This window comes from Pocillopora damicornis, chromosome 10, assembly GCF_964200805.1.
Source record: "Pocillopora damicornis chromosome 10, jaPocDami1.2, whole genome shotgun sequence".
In the NCBI taxonomy this organism is placed as follows: Eukaryota; Metazoa; Cnidaria; class Anthozoa; order Scleractinia; family Pocilloporidae; genus Pocillopora; species Pocillopora damicornis.
The window spans coordinates 20,884,427-20,904,798 of NC_142679.1; the positions used below are offsets into that span (position 1 = coordinate 20,884,427).

The window sequence follows — 20,372 nt, forward strand, 5'->3', positions numbered from 1 at the left end:
TCACCTTCCCCCTCTATCTAAGCCAAATTAATTTTCTAACTAATTACGAGCGCCTCTAGACCCGCCTTGGTTGTTCGACTTTCATTTTTCTCACCAGTTTTCAAGATCGTTTTTTCCGATTGACTTGTGCGACTGCCAACTGTGATACAAAAGTGAAGACATAGGAGACATTCCCGTATGAAAATGAAACTACGGATCATTTCCAGCGTCAAAGGTTCTCTGTTGTACTGCTTTTTAGAGATTTACGTTGATGCAGAGTACCCCGTCATTTATTTGTTTGTTTGGTTGGTTTTTTTAGTTTCAATTTTTTTGCAAAAGTTAAGGGATAAGAATAAGCACTTAGAGTGAAGAAACGATGCAGGAAAAAAAAAAATTTAGGCTTCGACGGAATTTGGACCCGCTCCTCCCAAATACTAGTTGACCACCGTCGGACCATCTAACCTGAGAATCTACGTAAATTTGGCTGTTCCTCTTCCTTCATGCGGCTACGTAGCTCAGTTGATAGTCTCGGAAGGCACGGGCTGGAAACCCCTCCGAGTTTGAACCTTCTCAGCATTTCAGGCTTCTTTTTGGCGCTCACTTCAACTGCAACTTATCTAAGAAGATCGGTTCATCTCCCTTACTCAGTGGTACTTTATGTGGCGAGAACTTAATTACATGATTTTGGTGATACGGTATTTTGCGGGGTTATACTTTTACGATCTCAAAACAAGGCCGGCAAATACAAAAGAAGGGAATGAAAATTCGCGATTCAAGCGTTTCAAATTCATTTTAGTTTCCAAAATGTCGTAACTTTTGACGACTGGACGAAAGATATTCGAAGGAGTTTGACCAATCTAGCCGATTCAGATGAACATGATAGTGAGAATCTTCGTAAATTAAAGACAACACTTCGCAACAGAAGGTAAAAAATAAACTGAATTACCAGTAGGACCAGTTAATAAAATTTGTGTTTGCCGATACATATCTTGTATATGTTGTTTTTTTACATTTCAGATCATTTTTTCTGTAATTTAAATGTTCTATAAGGAATTAAATTCGGCGAGGATTTTTATCCGCTGGACAATAATTTCACATTTTTTCTACAGTTACGAAAAAGGCGAATTCAAGCACCAATAAAGGGTATCACCCACAAGCCAAAATATCATAGATCTCAAATAATGAAGTTCACACTTTCGCTATACACCTCGTTCTTACAAATAGGAATATTTACGCGCATCGATTCATTATTTTGATAAAAACAGCATTTTGCTTAAAGTCTTTTTAGTTTAAGGTAGCTGGAAAGAGTTTTCCGAAACACCTACTGACTGTATTGAAAGCGTTCAAAAATCAACACTTCCTCTTCGGTCTCCTCGCTGAGGTTGAACCAATTTCACACTTGTTGACTAAAGGATGGAAAAAAGTGCGCGTGACTTGGCAATCGCTATTATTATGCTAATGTTATTATACAATTTTTAGGGAATGTATCGGAAATTCCTCGATCGGTATCCTCGCAACTTCAAGATTTTCTTTTTCGCGATAACGCGCCACTGTTGGAAATTTTAACGACTTAAATCTAACCGTTTCAACGTTATGATGCTGCTACGTTGGGGAGCTGCGCTAGAGCCTGAAAGATGATAAATTGTAAAATGATGTGGACATTTGACAATCCTTGAAGTTTTATTTAGGTTTGTTTCTGACAAGAATGTGATAAATGGAGTATGTTTTCAGGGAAATTTGTTTTCAAATTAAAAAAATTGAAATAAAAGTATTAGATACCAAGTTTTGTCTGCATTTATAATTAATAGAGCTAAGCATTTGGTGTCATAAACAAACCACATTACCACAGTTTGAAATGGAAAACAAACAAAACAGTTTTGGAAGTGCTTTTTTTTCTAATTGGCACCTTGTTTTTCTCTGAAGTCTCCAAAATACTTTGTTTGCGTCAACTACAACTTCTTCGCTTCCTTTGAGTTTGATTTTGGCTTCTTCGAAAGAGGAGAATAAATGAAACCTGGAGCGGACCTTTTGATTTGCTTGTCAGACTTGGAGACAAGTTGACAATGGATCGAAATTAAAATATTTGGGTGGCATTGTTAAAAGTTGACAAGAATCGTAATTCATGCACACCCTTAAACCTGTTAAACCGCTGAGGAAGGAAGGCATCGGGGTCTATTAGCAACCGCAATCACTAAAAACACACAACCGCAAAAAATTAGATCAAAACCGAAAATCGCATGCAAAACAGCCTTAAATTTCCACATCCTAGTGATCTAAACACTGATCGATCCGATGCAGTGGTGACAAGTGGAGCATACAGAGCTTTTTGCGGCTATTCGAGTGGAGACGCATATTTTCCGCTCCGATCGAAGAGAAACGGGACCCAAATAGTAAAAACCGAAGTTTTCTGGCACAAAGACCGAAAAACCAATCTTAAAAATAGCCAAAACCGCTAAACCGAAAACCCCAATACCCCAACCTAAAAGTGACTGGGATCTAATTTCTCCTTACAATATCACACCTGAATTCTTGAATTCCCCGCACCCAAAAAACTGACAACCAGAAATGCGGTGCGGGATAAGCAGACAATTCTTAGCCCATTTATTGAACTAACCAACTAATCACAAGACAAAAACAACTGTTTACACTGTTTAGACACCAAAAAATTAAACAAACTCTACACGTTCGATGCGGCCAAAGTAAATTGAATAAACAAAACCACTTATAATGACTGTCAATCATCAGGAAAGCACAACCAAAAATCGTTACGAGGAGATGGACTACAGGATTCCACCCAAACAATAAAGAAGAACAAAATTTAACTGTCCGCTTGTAAAAATCCACAATGAAACTTGTTTACTGTTCAGCGAATATATACTTGCTAGTTTATATATCACACTTCTTTCCCATAATCTCACGCCGGCACTTAAAACACACTGCCGACAAATGCACTCGTGCTTGGGAATTCAAGAAACCATTTATCTTTTGTTTCATTACGCTTCGCTACATTCAGGCAAAGATAAATGAACAATCAAACATTGAGGTCTCAAGAATACAGAGAATTATCACCAAATAAAGCAGCTCTTGTTTGTTAAACGAACTCTCCTTACCAGCCCCTCAGAAAATGTATGACAAAAAGTTTGGAGAATATGTATACTGATGTTAGGGTGTAAAAAGGTAAACAAAAATTAGCTGATGGGACTTCAAACAAAAAGGCAGAGATCAGTTTGTTTTTTATTTTTTAAATCAACATCAATCTAATGGAGGAAACCACTAAATCTGGTCAAAATCAACTAAATAATGATTCAATACTAGTTGGTCTGTACAATTTTTCATAACTGAGCATTGACCATAGTATTCATACAGTCAACTCTTCATTAAACATTGATGTCCTTCCTTCCATTCAGTTGTCATAGGGGAAATTTTATTTACAAATTTCATTCCTTTTTTTTTAATTAATGATTTACTAATATGTTTTCTTTCCTCAAAATTTTCAGTGCGAGATTCCATTCTCTCCTCTAAACGATGCTGTTATTATCATGGGGAAAATTTTACATTCCTAATGAATAAAAATGAATGAATATGCTAATTTGTACTGTTCAGTTTTCTTTCATTACATGACAGGTAGTAATATTGTCAGTGTGAAACATTAATTCCTGATTAGTGCAAATTACTACAAAACTAAACATAAAATGGATATATAATTGTACTCCTTTTGGGTTTGTGGTATGATTAAATCTAGAGTGAATATTCAAATTGGTTTCTTTAGTGAAATGAGAATTTGTGTGCTTCTTTTGAGCAATGAAACATTTTGATGTGAAGTAACCTCAAATATTTGTTTTCAATTGAAGGTGGAACAAATTGATTTTGTTATCACAGTTGTGTCTGTCTACTTGGTCCACTTGCATCAAAATTGCATTTAAGCCCGTCAGGATCTCTGGATGCCATATTAGAAAAATCTCTGAATACATCATTGAATGTAACATCACCAGAAACAAAAAAATGACAGCAGTTAGTATGGCGTAACATACCGTTCAAAATTCAGTCAGGGTATAAAGGTGTTTTCAAAATATGCAGTATGCTAGAAGTTTGGATTCATTGTAATCATATATTACTATGTGGTGTGGTAGTCTTGATGTAACTCCAAGGGTACTGATTGGTTCTTGCTTGGTTGGTATTTTTTCTGGTGGAGAGTTTCCATGGAAACAGACATAAGCTGTGCTGTATTATTTTCTTTTTCTCGAAAACCGCAAAAATTCAAAGTAAACATATATTTTCCAAGAACCATATACTAATCTACTTACTAACATCACTTAAGTTCAAGCCATACTGAGGAATATTGTCCCTTAGTTGTTTTTGTATGGACCTTGCTGTACCCAGTCTGTACTGCCACAGAGGGTCAGCCTTTTCCTGACTTTTTTCAAGCAGGAATGCTTTACACAATGAGATATTCTTTCTCCTTTTAGCTTTGTTATCACATTAAAAGAGGCCTTCAGATGGTGGTGATTGTGATTTTAAAGGCTTCACACACTCTTCTGCAGAGAGAGACATGTTGAGATAGCTATGATTATCATTTTAATAAGTATCGGGGATGTTTTTCAATATCTCTATTTTCTACATATGTATCCATACCCATACATACTGTTCAGTTACCACATCTCCCACTCTATGTATAAGTATCGGGAATGTTTTTCAATATCTCTATTTTCTACATATGTATCCATACCCATACATACTGTTCAGTTACCACATCTCCCACTCTATGTATAAGTATCGGGAATGTTTTTCAATATCTCTATTTTCTACATATGTATCCATACCCATACATACTGTTCAGTTACCACATCTCCCACTCTATGTATAAGTATCGGGAATGTTTTTCAATATCTCTATTTTCTACATATGTATCCATACCCATACATACTGTTCAGTTACCACATCTCCCACTCTATGTATAAGTATCAGGAATGTTTTTCAATATCTCTATTTTCTACATATGTATCCATACCCATACATACTGTTCAGTTACCACATCTCCCACTCTATGTATAAGTATCGGGAATGTTTTTCAATATCTCTATTTTCTACATATGTATCCATACCCATACATACTGTTCAGTTACCACATCTCCCACTCTATGTATTCCTTAAGCATTTCAAATTTCTTATTTTTTGGTTATACAGTGACCTGAATAATGCCGTCATAAATGGAGATTTTCCCGAGGATTGCCTCTTCTGGATATCTTGCATTGATTCCATGGATGGAAAAGAAGGTACATACATGATATAGGGCCACTAATGAACTACAGTATTTCCCTGAACAAGTGCCCGGGCGCTTATTTAAAATTATCAGCTAAAAGGGGAGGTGCTTATTCGAAGGAAGGTGCTTAATTGAGATAAGTTTTCCTGTATCCCTGCTAATTTAAGAAATTAAGGGGGGGGGGACTTATTTGACATTTAGGCCAAGGGGGTGGCTTTTTATTCAGAGGAGGGGGCATTTATTAGGGCATGGGCACTTATTCAAGGAAATGCAGTAACCAAACACCAAAAATGATATTAAGCTTTTACATAAATTGTGTAGATCCCAAGCTAGTCTTACCATTAGGAGGAAATTAAATGATTTTTTTTCTGTTTTTAGCCATGCAGGCACTCGGTGGCCAAACTCTTGGTGTACCTCAGATTATTCTGTGTACACCATCCATGGGTGGGTCAAGCCAACCCACTCCTGTGGAGAGATATGCAGGTAAAAAATTCAATTGAGTTTTGCTTTACTCCAAGACAACTTCTATTCTGGAAAAGCCTCAGCCATTAACTGAAAATTTGAAGGTTACTGTAGGAACTCTCTTGATGCAAAAGTATGGGTATTTCCTCATAGTGCATACAAAACAAGAAAATCAAAGCTAAAGCTATTATAATTAACTTTTTTTGGTTATTTTTACAGGGAGCTTTTTTGACTTTTCCCAAATAAGTGAGGCGGTGCAAAGGGCAGCAGAAGCCATGGAAATTGCACATGCCAACTGGTAATAGATCTTTCTGGAGTCCCTTTCTTGTTGGACAAAGCTTTAATTTTATGTGCACCATGATATTACAATATGGTACAATTTTGTCTGATACATGGCAAAAATTGATTAAGGACCTCATGTAATCAAAATAGTGCTCAAAAAACTGTTGTCAACAGTACTGAGCAATTAAGTGCTTCATATCTGAAATAATTAAGACTGTATTTGTGTTGTTTTAAAATGCTCTTTCAAATAATGCAAACCCTTTTGCAGCTTACTTAAATGGGGTTATACATACATTTCAACTCTCACAGCCAGCAAACATGCTCAATAAGATCTGGAAAAACAATAATATAAGAAGAAATAGATAAAATATTTCAAAGGTATACATTTTCTATCATTATGTTGTCTTTTTCAAAGTAAGTACACATGTTGTACTTACAAGTTGAGGCTTTTTAACACTCTATTTCATCCCTCCTGACTTTTCATACTGCTTCATCCACATGGCCACATTTATCATAACATGTACCAGAACACCTCTATATGTGTGTATCATCTGTTGCCTGCAGATTGCAATTCTTTCTGTCTGTGTAATTTTAGCCAGACTTATTCCAGTTTTTTTTTTGTCTGGTTAAATGTGGGATTAGGTGATATAGGAAACCTTAGCTAGGGTTAGATTTGCCAGCAGCTGCTTGGCTACAGCCCTTGCAAAATGGCTTTTGGAATTCCTAGGAATTCCTAGGAATAAAGGTGTGAATTTTCACGGTAAATTCGGACTGGGAATTCCCAACCATAACAACTCTGGTTTTAAAAACCTAGAAATTCCTAGAAATTCCCAGATATTCCAAGTTTATAGCCAACAGGACTTGGAATTCCTAGGAATTCCAACTCAGAGAACCAATGACTTTCCCTGAAAAGCTGTAAATCTAAAAAATTCCTAGGAATTTCTGGGAATTTTTGGGAATTTTTAGGAATGTTTAAGAATTACTGGGAATTGTAAGCAAAAATTTGAGGCTAATGATATAAAATAAATACTTTAAATTAAAAAAACCCAGCTAAAATTCAAGTATTCAATGAAATTTATTTAGAAGCTTAATTAAGGCTTTCATGTAAAATATTTTTGATTAATTATTAACATCAATGTGTGGTAATATTAGGATGGAATTTGATTTATTTTTCTTTTCTTAAAAACTTCATACGGATTAATCCTCAATTACAGCTATTCATATAAAATAGTTCTAATCAATCATTAAATTTGGTTTGACACAAATTTAATTTTAATTTAATTGTGAATAAAATCTGTTGATTCTTTTCCATAAAATACAATATCTTAAGTTATATTTGAAAACCAAGCACTCTTGGGAGTGAAGGGGCTAATTACAGACAAATAAAATTGATTTTTTGATTAAAATCTTGTTGTAACTGTAACAATAAATTAGAATGAAGTTATCCTAAACTGAAAACTTAGCTGCTGTTTGTACTGTTTGTATTTTTTTTCCTGGGCTCACGATGAGTTGACCTTGAATGAGGTTGTCTACTAGAACCTTGACCATTTTGTATATGGATTCCTTGACATCTGAATTTGAAAAAAAAATTGTATTAAAATATGTATATTTAAAGCTCAGACCAGGCTTTTAAGATGGCTATGAGGAAAAGGGCATTCATTGGATTCTCAATTTGAGAAATCTCTGTTATATTGAGTGACTTTTATATTGGAGTTAGTACATCTCTCTCATGGATTTTACTAAAAAAGGGCTGAACACATTATTTTGTTTTTACCAAGGAGGGCTTCTTTATGTACTAAGGTTTGTTTAATAACAGTTCCTATTATAAATCTTGAATGTTCCCAAACGTGACTAGAGGAATCTTGAAACCTTACAGATAGGTTTCTTTCATTGTAATTCACAAGCTTAAGAAACTGCGGCATGCATGTGACCGATTCGATTCTCAGAATATTCTAGTTTCAGTTGCGCCGAGCGTTATGTAAGCTTAATTCAACCCGCTACATCTATTCTTTTATAGGATTTTAATCACGTAACGAATATCGCAATTTTTACTCACCACAAACTTTCAAAATCGTAGCTTTACAGATGGCCACTCGATCCTTGTTTGTACCAGTCAATATGTCAACTGTTGTCCCTTCTTTTAACTCCACGGCGCCAACGATTTTCTTTTCTTTACAACACTCACGCTATTCTCGTTTTCCAATTGAACCACAATAAAAGCTATCTTTAGAAATGTTATATAAAGCAAAACAGTTGAGAAAAGCGATCAACCGATGAAAAGTACATTCAAAGATGAGCGCCAAATGAGTCTTCTTTGTTTCCGATCACGGGCATGATCACGTGGATCTTTTAGGCAAGCAAAGTGAATCCGCTGCCTTGCCGATTGCAGTGGTAAGAGAAGCGCACAACTTTATTCTGACTTCTCCAACCGGTTCTCTGCTTCTAGAAGATGGTACCTTGGTGATATAAATAATGACGTGAGCTCACTCTATGTAGAAATAATCGACAAGAATCGATCGTATTACAAATGCACGATTTGTGGCCGAAAGTTGTCGAGGAAACAAAGACTCGAAACTCACTTGAGTTGTGTTAATGGCAAAGGTGAGAAATAACACAAGCCAATCACAGTTTTGAATGCGACTACAAATCGTCTTTTACCTTCATATTTATAAAAGAAGGGGAGCAACTTCAGAATACCCCGCAACTTATTTACATGTCATTGAATAAGAATAGCGTCTATTGTGTTATGCCTCGATCTTCAAAGCCTCCCGACACATGTAAATGAGTTGCGGGGTATTCTGAGGATACCACATTCGGACGTATAAGAGATACATAGATGATCCCAGTGTACCAGTACCTAAATCTACAAAGCTTGACCGTAGCAAGCGTTCAGCAACACGTTCCAACACCGCCATCTCGATTCCTCAGTCAGTCGTTTCCACTGAACTTAAAGCAGTATTGACAACAGAGTAGAGTGCGTCTTACAAAGGAGAAACATTTGTACAAGAGACAGAAGTAGCTATATGCGATTACAGAGGTGCGTTGGAACTCTGGTCCACAAATAGTTATGCACTACCCGAAGTATAAATTAAACAATTTTGTTGATAGCTGACAGACAGAGAAGAACAAGTAAACTTAAGAGCTGTTATTATTGAAGTGTGACTAGCACTTTTCATTTTTATATAAAGAAGGACTTGTAATTTGCACCAAAAATAAAAAGATGTAATATTTTTTGGGAGATCCAGTGATTGGGACATTTAAGAAATTAAGTTATGAAAGAAAACTTGGTTGGTACTTCTCACTACTAACAAGTCTTGTTGACAAATATTTTCAGATCAGAGTTTCAAATAAAGTAAATTGAAGACGTCATTTAAAAGGTGTTTTTTCTCAAAGGGAACATTGACTACCTCTGTCTTGTCTGCATGCCAAATGTTTGCAAAGTGTGTGGATGATCCACAAGTATTGGAACTCTCACAAAAATGTTTTGTAAGAATAAAAACAGCAAAACAAATTACAGCAATTAGTCATGAAAATAGAGCAAAAAACTGAAAAAAAAAGCAGCAACAATAATCATGAAAAAAGAAAGATTAATTAGGTGTTGAATTTGTTTGTCTAAGGCATGAAATTTCTACTAAAAGTATTGTCAACAAAAAGTCTCTGACAGCGTTTGAGGCAACTGAGCTTGACTGTTCCAAGGTTTTCTAACAAAAGCAACCAGTAATGTAGATTAGGGAAGTAAGATAATAATATAATTATTGTTAATAATTGTGGAAGTTGACAATTTCCATTTAACATAACTGACAGCTGGTTCATGAGAAAATCCATATTAATGTAAAGATTTACAAAAACTTAGTTTGAATAATAAATTTCATGATTTTTAAGTTATAAACATGTACATGTATGTATATCTCTTGGTAAGTTTTGTATAGCATACCTTTTATTGAGCCAAAGTTATAAGCCTCTGAAATTACTCTTTTTCTTAAAACCTTCACATTCAAGGTATTGAGAGTTTCTTAGAATTTATGTGGACCTCAAAGTATTAAAATTGCCTCAAATTCAATTCCCAGAAATTCCCAAGAGTTCCACACTTCTTAAATTATGGGTAGTTTGTAAAGCTGAGAATTCCTAGGAATTCCTAGGGATTCCAAGTCCTCACAAAACTGGAGTCTTCTTTTCCCAGAAATTCCCAGTAATTCCAAGCTTTTTAAATCAGAGTTAATTTGCATAGTTGGGAATTTTTGAGAATTCCCAGGAATTCCCAGAAAACTGGGAATTCGGTGTTCCAAGGGTCATTTGCTTAATTGGGAATTTTTGAGAATTCCTAGGAATTCTTAGGAATTCCCAGAAAACTGGGAATTCAGTTCGCAAGGGAGATGCTTACGCACACAAGCCTGATTAATTTGATGACCATTATCTTGGTTATATTGTTAGTCACTAATTCCATATGTTCTCATCAAAATAATATAATTGAACATCATTATTATAAAATACTATAATAGATTACTTTTACTTTATAAGATCCTTTTAATGCCTGTAATGTACATCCCTTGATATTTTGAAAGGTTATTGTGAACATTCATGTTATATTAAAGCATCTACAGTTAGTATAATGAATTTCCTGTGATGATAAAAAGACCCTGTCCTTGCTTAAATGACAGAAAACACAAGGGATGTTTTCAGAAAGTGTATAAAAATTTTTAAGTATGAGTTTGAACGTAAAGATTTTGCATTTAAGATTAAGTGGATTGGAGAAATTCAGCACGTTTAGTTATTTTAAATGCCCCAGTTTTCTATGTTTTTAACTTTTTTAAGTGCATCTTTTTTTTTCTTCTGGTCATTTTTTCCCCCTTCACACAGTTTTCAAAGTTTACCTGGTTAGTCTTTTAATGCATTTGATGATTAAGTTTTAATTTACTGTTAAGAACATCTACAGTGTTTTCTGTCAATGCCAAATCCAAGAGCAATTTTGCGAGCATTGCTTTAATAATAGGTACACATGCACACATTTATAGATAATTGAAAAGGAAAAAGGGAGGGCATTGACATCTGTCCCTTTACGTACTTTTGCAACTAGAGAAAAACACACCTGAAATTCCTCAACTCAATGTATTTCAGAAAATCTTACTGCTAGATTTAGTGTTGGAAGGTGCTTTTGTACCTGGAACTTGCAACCTGTACTATAGAGGTGGATGGTGTGTTCCTTTGCAAGGTCTCACCTAGAGCTCTATTGCTAGATTTGACAGCGGAAGGTGCTTTTGTACTCTGGAGCTTGCAACTTCTACTATAGAGGCCGAAGGTGTATTTGTCTGTAACGGCACAACTAGGGCAGGGGTTCACCTGGTGTTCTATTACTAGATTTAGCAGTGGAAGGTGCTCAAGTACTCTGTAGCTTGCTATTTCTACTATAGAGGCAGAAGGCGGTTCCTCTGCGAGGTTTCACCTGGAGTTCTATGACTGGATTTAGCAACGGAAGGTGCTTTTATACTCTGGAGCTTGCAACTTCTACTATAGAGGCAAAGGTCACAGTGTTCTTCTGCAGCCCTGGGCGAGGACTCACCTGTAGTTCTATAGGTAGATTTTGTGGCGGAAGGTGCATAAGTACTCTGGAGCTTGCAACTTCGACTATAGAGACGGAAGGTGTATTCCTCTGTGGTGCTACAACTAGGGCGAGGTTTTACCTAAAGTTGAATAACTAGATTTGGTGGCGAAAGGTGCTTTTGTACTCTGGAGCTTGCAACTTCTACTATAGAGACGGAAGGTGTATTCCTCTGTGGTGCTACAACTAGGGCGAGGTTTTACCTAAAGTTGAATAACTAGATTTGGTGGCGAAAGGTGCTTTTGTACTCTGGAGCTTGCAACTTCTACTATAGAGGCAATAGGTGTGTTCCTCTACAAGGTCTCACCTGGAGTTCTATAGCTGGATTTGGCAGCAGAAGGTGCTCAAGTACTCATTAGCTTACAAATTCTACTATAGAAGCAATAGGTATTTCTTCTGTGGCACCGCAACTAGTGCGAGGTCTCACTTGGAGTTCTATTACTAGATTTGGCGGCAGAAGGTGCTTTTGTACTCTGGAGCTTGCAACTTCTACTATAGAGGCAAAGGGTGTGTTCCTCCGCAGCCCTGGGCGAGGACTCACCTGTAGTTCTATAGGTAGATTTTGTGGCGGAAGGTGCTCAAGTACTCTGGAGCTTGCAACTTCGACTATAGAGACGGAAGGTGTATTCCTCTGTGTCGGTACAAGTAGGGAGAGGTCTCACCTCAAGCTCTATAAGCAGATTTGGCGCTGGAAGGTGCTTAAGTATTCTGGAGCTTGCAACTTCTACTATAGAGGCAAAAGGTGTGTTCCTTTGCAAGGTCTCACCTGGAGTTCTATTGCTAGATTTGGCAGCAGAAGGTGCTTTTGTACTCTGGAACTTGCAACTTCTACTAGCTAAGCGAGTATGACGTTAGCGAGAAAAGAAAAAAAAATACAGCGCACGTGAAAACACTGCATCATAACCATAAACATGGTTTAGTTATTCTTCTTTTTGTAATAAATAAAGAGACAGTTTCGTTGAGATGGTCAAACTATACGTTAGGCTAAAAGAGTTCCATTGCCTTTTTAAAATTGCTTGAGCCAAATTTGAATCATAGGCTGACGACTTTTGACGAAAATTAATTTTTCGATAGGGAAAATACCCTGACTTATATGGCGTAACATACCGTTCAAAATTCAGTCTGGGTATTTTCCCTATCGAAAAATTAATTTTCGTGTCGGAAATCAATTAACAGGGTCCGTTATTGTTGGCCTCTTTCAGACCTCCTCATTGTCTGCTATTTCCCGTGTCTGATATTATTTTCCGAGTCTGATATTATTTCCCATGTCTGTATTTACTATCTAAATGGATTTCGACTTATCACCGTGCTTTATATTAATGCTCGAGTCCTTAAATTATTCGTTACAATCGTCGAGTCCGAAATTTGTCTCATTGCCGGAGCCTGATAATTTTCTCAATCGCCGACTCTGATAACCACAAAGTACTCTCCTACCCAGACTTCTCACGGTACAAGGTTAGGATAGTTTTAGATAGGTAATAAAAACTGTATATCAATAAAAAAGACTGCAGTTAGTCTTCTCCTTTAACGTCGTGTATATTGTACAATTAAGAAATGTACCATTAGCATAAGGGTATTGATTAAGACCAAATTAAGGAAGCATTTCTCTACTTCCTCGCAATAAATGAACAAAGCGCTGTTTTGGTATTCATGGCGATTTTGGAAAAATTTTGACACTATCATCACAGTTTGTTAAGTTATCGTACAATATCTGACGGATTCTCCAAATGAAAGTATCTCTGGAAAAGTTATAACAAACTTTTCATGAATGTTTTAACGCTACAACATACGACAATAATCAGCTCGTGCTTTAATAACATGCTAGTAGAACCGGAAAGCCACCTTATAGAGAAAATCAGCAACATTTGAGGGAAAAAGAAAGTTTACAGTGGTAGATATTTTTTCGTAAAGGGAAGTTTAAGAGCAAGGAAACTTGTAAAGTAAGATGAAACCAAACCAAAAGATTCCACAGCCATTCTGCCACAGCAATTTATTATTCACTAAATGTTGTGCACATGACTAATCACATCCCTATTATTAAAAACAAAAAACTTGATCTTCTTGCATTAAATGTATGAGAAAAAGGTAAATAAAAGCTTTTTAAAACGATGCTAATATAAAACCGAAAGGAACTAAATTGAAAAATGCGAACGGATCGGGGAAACGCCCAAAAAAGAATGAAATTATCTGTTACGCCACAGCTATGGTCTTGTCTATCTTATTTATAAGTTTAACACAACGTCAAAAGTCGTCGGCCTATGATTCAAATTTGGCTCAAGCAATTTTAAAAAGGCAATGGAACTCTTTTAGCCTAACGTATAGTTTGACCATCTCAACGAAACTTTCTCTTTATTTATTACAAAAAGAAGAATAACTAAACCATGTTTATGGTTATGATGCAGTGTTTTCACGTGCGCTGTATTTTTTTTCTTTTCTCGCTAACGTCATACTCGCTTAGCTATAGCTACGTGGAAATATTAAACGTTATCTGAGGATTCTTTGTCGGTCACACAAAAAAGGTTATTCCTAGCTAATTTGAAAATTCACAATATACTATTTCGCTGGTTCAGAAATATTCACTCTAACGATGTGGACGGTCATAGAAAAAGCTTTCATTTTGATGTACATCAGTCTGAGGGAACACTGCATCGCAGTCACTCAACTTAAGGTAACAGTGTGTCATATCTTCACTTCACAACTAAACATTTACAAAGAAAAAGAAAACCTTTCAATAAATATTTCCATAAAAAGCCAGCCGGAGTTCTTTTCTGCCTCTCGTTCCAGTTTTGCCAGGGCAACCTCAGTCCCGAAGGTCTCCCCTTCCCGCAGGCGAAGATCTGGCTCCAGCTCAATGACTACTGGGTTTGCCAGCCCGATGACAATTCTAAAACAAATTTTTAAGAGGTTAATTTTTTTTCTTATCTCAACACACACACAGACAGTGAAAATGAAAGCGAACATCGCAGTAATGAGCACTACTTAGGTCTTTTTTTCACTGCTGCTTGAGAAGTATTTATTATTGCGATGTTCTCTTTCATTTTCACTTCTTTAACCGCAGTTCACATATATGATTTTCATATATTTACAGTCACACACAAACACACACATCCAAAAAAAACATAAAAAAAAAGCAACAACACCAACAACACAACAGAAAAGAGGAAAAACAAAGAGAAAGAAGTTTTAGTTATTTCCCTTTACAAATTCTTAGGTTTTTGGGGCTATCTCCTCAGATATGACCGATTAAAGTTACTAAGCATGCGTTATTTTGATTCAGCCGATTCATTTTGTAGAAGGTTGATAGCTTGTACAGGTTAACCTTATAGGTATAGGGTTTAGCAAGAGTAACCAATCCGTAATCAAGGGGGTGATATGATTTACCTGAATGAAGCTCGTACAGGATGAACGGCTCGGTGCAACTGCAAGAATAACTTGCACTTTGTGCGACGTACGTACAGCAGCATCCTCCAACTACACTCTTCAAATTCGTAAACTCCGCTGGCCATCGGTTCTGCAGTGTTTCCGGCTTGTAGCATATCTGCTGCCATTTGTTTGAAGTTAAAGATGGACCAACAGAAACCTCCGAGTGCCACTTTTGTCTTGGTCAAGTCATTCGTGTCCTGTTGTGTTGGAAATCAAATCAGCCACATAATGAGTAAAGTGAAAGGAAAATTCACTGGGGGATTATTGTAAGCTGAACAGCGTTAAAAAAATGTTCGACCACTCCCCCTCCCCCGCACTTCATCCCCAAATCTGCCTCAAATAGTATATTTTTATATCATCCTTGTGAGATCGTATTCTAAATGAAACAAGAGGACCATCTACTCAGTCAACTTTTTCAGTCTCGACTGATGATTTTTAAAGCAGAAATCTGTTCAAAGTTTTGTAGAACTGTTAAAAAATCTGTGGACACGCAGCGACGTACACACTAGCTATTAAGTAACAATTAAAGATCGGAAGGGGAAAACATTAAGGAGCATTGGCCTCGGTCAGCCTTACCTTTTTAAGTAATACGTCTAAGAGCTTTTCACCCATCTCTGTCAGCAGTGACACGTGCTTTTCTGCTTGCTCCTTGTTATGTTGCTCCATCTCCTTAAAATTCCCAGCAAAATGGCATCCATTGACTCTACATTGTCCCTGCCTCTCCTCGCAGACAAGCAGATGGGTTTGCAACTCCATCCTAAGAGTAAACAAAAGGTTAAAGCTACATGAATGAGGAAAAGAACTCGCATCTGTTCAGCTCAACTCATATTTTGTATTTGTTTATTTCATTATTTGCTGTTGATTCTTGAAAGTGACAAGGATTATAATAAGACAAGCCAAGTCATGGATATTTTCCCAATAACACTGCGTTTGAGTCGCAAAGTAAACTTTTGGGGCTAATTTTGGATCAATTTTAATCTTGGACGGAGGAGCAAATTGAAGGGAAGCTTTCCAGAGTTCACGAGATTTATATATTTACAGATGATATTTCTATAAAAATTATTTACAGTAAGCTTTGAGTTCACTTGGGAAAGATAAAGAAAACCTTGAACTCAGTGACAATTTTCAAAGTCGTACATGCTAGTATGGTCTACATGGGCTTAAAAAATCAAATATAAAAGACCTAATATAAGAAACTGCATACCCACATCAGATGCTTTCTTTTACACACGTAAAGAGAATTTCATTTTAAGTTTGAAATGATAATGTACAACACTTTGTGACCACACCTTCTCGGACGCTTCCTGCATTTTAGAGGGCAACGGATTTCTCCCCTTATGCAAGTCTTTTCAAGATGAAGTTCCTTGTTGGCCACGGTGGTATTCTGGAGGCATTTTTCACATGAGATGACTGCGTAGAGACATTCCTCCTTATGGGTCGGCTCATCCTTTCTTTTAATACTGCGCTAGCAGCCCCTATTCGAACAGGATATGAGGGCATCGGGGCAGGTGTGCCGTGCTACCACTTCGATGCTCCCCATCTCGTTGCACGCTGTACAATTTACCTCGATCTTCTCCACAAGCTTTTTGAGGGTGAAGTTTGTCTTCAGTTGTGTGGAGCTCCATATAGGCTTTTTACAAAGGGGGCAATGGCTGGTAGTTGGGTTTTGTTGCACCCTACTAATACACGTTTTGCAGAACGTGTGCCCGCAGTCCGGCAAAATAATTGGCTCCAGCATCAGGGTATCACTAAAGCACAAAGAGAACATGGATTTCGACTTCTCTGAGTTTTCGCAAAAGAGAATCAAAGGAATTCACGAGAGTTAATCAGAAGACGCAAAGAAAAAAATAAAACTACCGGAAACGCAGGAAAATGCGACCGACTCGTGAATAGGTTTAGTTTTGAATAGGGTTGGCTGAGACGATGGTGTGCGTGTCATTTATGAAAATCGCAAAGGGAATTCGGACCCAAAACAATCCCAGATCCCAGATTACTTTTGAAACTCAATCGAAAGATTCCTCAAAAATCGACCTTTACCCGTACGAGGTTTAGGGGAGTGGCTTGAACTGATGGCGTTCTAAATTCCATACATTTTTTTTCATTCTTTTTTCCCGCGCTCAAGAGTCCAATCAAAAGACTAAATTTTTTTTTCACTGTTTCTATGCTATCGGTTGGTTGGTTGCTGTACTAAAGAGAATTTTATGACGCTCTGAGAAACTTTTTGTTCTACTATCCCACGACACAACTGTTACCATCTCCATTGTATATATAGCTTATGGTTGCATTTGACTTCATACATATGTCCATTCTAAGAACATCACCCATTGTGAACCATTTGATAGTTTCTCTTAAAATCCCTTCAGTTCTAACTTCAATAGTGCCCCTATTTACTGTGAGCATAGAATGGAAAACTGACCTAAATATGGTTGTATGGGGGATGGGGGTTTGGGAGTAAGAGCTATATAATTTCACTCTGAGTGGCAGTGGGATCAGATGAGCTCTAAAGTAGACATTAACTTTTACCTTTGCAGGATTGTGTACAGATGGCTTTTGCCAAACCATATTTCATTTAACTACGGCAAATATATGTCTTGGAGTTTCCTTCATTGGAATCCCATTCAAAGCTGTAAGCTTGTTCACATTATACCATAGCTCTAGTAAATGTAACCGGTAAACAAAACCTGAAAATAATTATTTTTATAAAGGTGTTTTCAAAATATGCAGTATGCTAGAAGTTTGGATTCATTGTAATCATATATTACTATGTGGTGTGGTAGTCTTGATGTAACTCCAAGGGTTCTGATTGGTTCTTACTTGGTTGGTATTTTTTCTGGTGGAGATTTTCCACGGAAACAGACATAAGCTGTGCTGTATTATTTTCTTTTTCTCGAAAACCGCAAAAATTCAAAGTAAACATATATTTTCCAAGAACCACATACTAATCTACTTACTAACATCACTAGCTCAAGCCATACTGAGGAATATTGTCCCTTAGTTGTTTTTGTATGGACCTTGCTGTACCCAGTCTGTACTGCCACAGAGGGTCAGCCTTTTCCTGACTTTTTTCAAGCAGGTATGCTTTACACAGTGAGATATTCTTTCTCCTTTTAGCTTTGTTATCACATTAAAAGAGGCCTTCAGATGGCGGTGATTGTGATTTTAAAGGCTTCACACACTCTCTCTTCTGCAGAGAGAGACATGTTGAGGTAGCCATGATTATCATTTTAACAAGTATCGGGAATGTTTTTCAATATCTCTATTTTCTACATATGTATCCATACCCATACATACTGTTCAGTTACCACATCTCCCACTCTATGTATTCCTTAAGCATTTCAAATTTCTTATTTTTTGGTTATACAGTGACCTGAATAATGCCGTCATAAATGGAGATTTTCTCGAGGATTGCCTCTTCTGGATATCTTGCATTGATTCTATGGATGGAAAAGAAGGTACATACATGATATAGGGCCACTAATGAACTACAGTATTTCCCTGAACAAGTGCCCGGGCGCTTATTTAAAATTATCAGCTAAAAGGGGAGGTGCTTATTTGAAGGAAGGTGCTTAATTGAGATAAGTTTTCCTTTCAACAAACTGTATCTTTATTTCAACTAAATCTTAAACAGAAAATAAAATGCTATACTGTTATTCATGTAGATGTTAAGTCAGTATTAACTGAGCTGTCATTATTTATCAACTGTTTTCTTCAAATGCATCCCAATAACTTTATAATCGATGAAATTACAGGTCTCTGTAGAATAGAGAATAGTGTAGTTGAGCCTGGGAAGGCTAGAGTATTTACCAAGGGCAGGGAAATAGGACAAAAATGAAAAGAACAGATAATGCACAGAAAAGAACTCTGTAAGCACATGATAATGGAAATAAATAGAAGTGAGTAAAGGAAAAGGAAGTACTTTTCTTTTCTGATTCTGATAAATTGTGTAGATCCCAAGCTAGTCTTACCATAAGGAGGAAGTTAAATGATTTTTTTTTTCTGTTTCTAGCCATGCAGGCACTCGGTGGCCAAACTCTTGGTGTGCCTCAGATTATTCTGTGTACACCATCCATGGGGGGGTCAAGCCAACCCACACCTGTAGAGAGATATGCAGGTAAAAAATTCAATTGAGTTTTGCTTTACTCTAAGATAACTTCTATTCTGGAAAAGCCTCAGCCATTAACTGAAAATTTGAAGGTTACTGTAGGAACTCTCTTGATGCAAAAGTACGGGTATTTCCTCATAGTGCATACAAAACAAGAAAATCAAAGCTAAAGCTATTATAATTAACTTTTTTTTGTTATTTTTACAGGGAGCTTTTTTGACTTTTCCCAAATAAGTGAAGCGGTGCAAAGGGCAGCAGAAGCCATGGAAATTGCACATGCCAACTGGTAACAGATCTTTCTGGAGTCCCTTTCTTGTTGGACAAAGCTTTAATTTTATGTGCACCATGATATTACAATATGGTACAATTTTGTCTGATACATGGACAAAATTGATTTAAGACCTCATGTAATCAAAATAGTGCTCAAAAAATTGTTGTCAACAGTACTGAGCAACTTACTGGACATATTTTAATAGCCCAGGCTTGCATAATTGTCAGGCTGAAAGAAATGTTCATTTTGCCCAAAAATGGCCATAACTTGGATCAAGTTTTAATCAAATAAATTGAACCAAGCTTGCATCGCAGAAAAAACTGTTAAGTCCTGAAATCAACTATACCTGTCACTCTGATGAAGGGCTAACGCTCAAAAGGCAAGCGTAGAAACTCTCTACAGTGTCCAATTTGCATTTATTTAAGATTATCTTGTTTTACCCTATAATGTGTCAATTGTCTCTAAACATATTTGATTACTGCTAGGAGGAAGATTTTGGAATCACGAGCTTTGCAGAGAGAACAAGATGAGGTGTTCCATGCAGCTCAGGAAGCAGATGCTTCTAAAGTATGGTTATTTCAACAGATTTTTACCTTAAAACAAGGAGATTTCTTTAGCCTTCCTCTGCCTTAACCTTCGTTATCACAGTGGTTGATACAGCCTTTATTTTCATACATGCAAGTTATAGATTGATTGGCTAGTGGGCAACAGGTTAAATGTTTTTTGATAATTATATGCACCAAACTAGTTAGCAAGAAGGGAAAAGGATTGAATAGTAATTTAGAATTTGATTGCATCAACCATTACAAATCATTTGAGGAAATTCATTAAAATAAAATGATACAAATCCCAGCGGTATGTTACGCCATATTTTAAAGTAATAAGGCACACATGAAAATCATTCCCTTCCCACTATCATCCAAAATGATCATAAGCGAGAAATACGGGGTTATATATGCAAGTAATGTGAAGTAGGGTTTCCAGGAACCTTATATTT

At 36.6% G+C, this 20,372-nt stretch overlaps 3 protein-coding genes and 2 long non-coding RNA genes across 5 annotated transcripts; 2 read left to right on the forward strand and 3 right to left on the reverse strand.

The window, feature by feature from the left end:
* Positions 1 to 5,462: 5,462 nt before the first annotated feature.
* Positions 5,463 to 20,008, forward strand: LOC149039344 (uncharacterized). The gene is made up of 3 exons (XM_089185791.1): positions 5,463 to 5,722; positions 5,921 to 5,999; positions 19,861 to 20,008. The coding sequence occupies exons 1-3, from the start codon at positions 5,596 to 5,598 to the stop codon at positions 20,006 to 20,008; spliced, it is 354 nt and encodes a 117-aa protein (XP_089041917.1). The 5' UTR covers positions 5,463 to 5,595.
* Positions 7,238 to 8,297, reverse strand: LOC149039345 (uncharacterized). The gene is made up of 2 exons (XR_016180576.1): positions 8,040 to 8,297; positions 7,238 to 7,554 (listed from the first exon to the last, which is right to left on the reverse strand). It is a non-coding gene; the product is annotated as an uncharacterized LOC149039345 (long non-coding RNA).
* Positions 14,202 to 15,165, reverse strand: LOC149039346 (uncharacterized). The gene is made up of 2 exons (XM_089185390.1): positions 14,961 to 15,165; positions 14,202 to 14,463 (listed from the first exon to the last, which is right to left on the reverse strand). Exons 1-2 carry the CDS (start codon positions 15,125 to 15,127, stop codon positions 14,286 to 14,288), a joined length of 345 nt encoding a protein of 114 aa, XP_089041516.1. The 5' UTR covers positions 15,128 to 15,165; the 3' UTR covers positions 14,202 to 14,285.
* Positions 18,633 to 19,097, reverse strand: LOC149039347 (uncharacterized). Its single transcript, XR_016180574.1, has 2 exons — positions 18,968 to 19,097; positions 18,633 to 18,755 (listed from the first exon to the last, which is right to left on the reverse strand). It is a non-coding gene; the product is annotated as an uncharacterized LOC149039347 (long non-coding RNA).
* LOC149039348 (uncharacterized) lies at positions 19,011 to 19,544 on the forward strand. The gene is made up of 2 exons (XM_089185397.1): positions 19,011 to 19,113; positions 19,312 to 19,544. The coding sequence occupies exons 1-2, from the start codon at positions 19,011 to 19,013 to the stop codon at positions 19,392 to 19,394; spliced, it is 186 nt and encodes a 61-aa protein (XP_089041523.1). The 3' UTR covers positions 19,395 to 19,544.
* Positions 20,009 to 20,372: the final 364 nt, after the last annotated feature.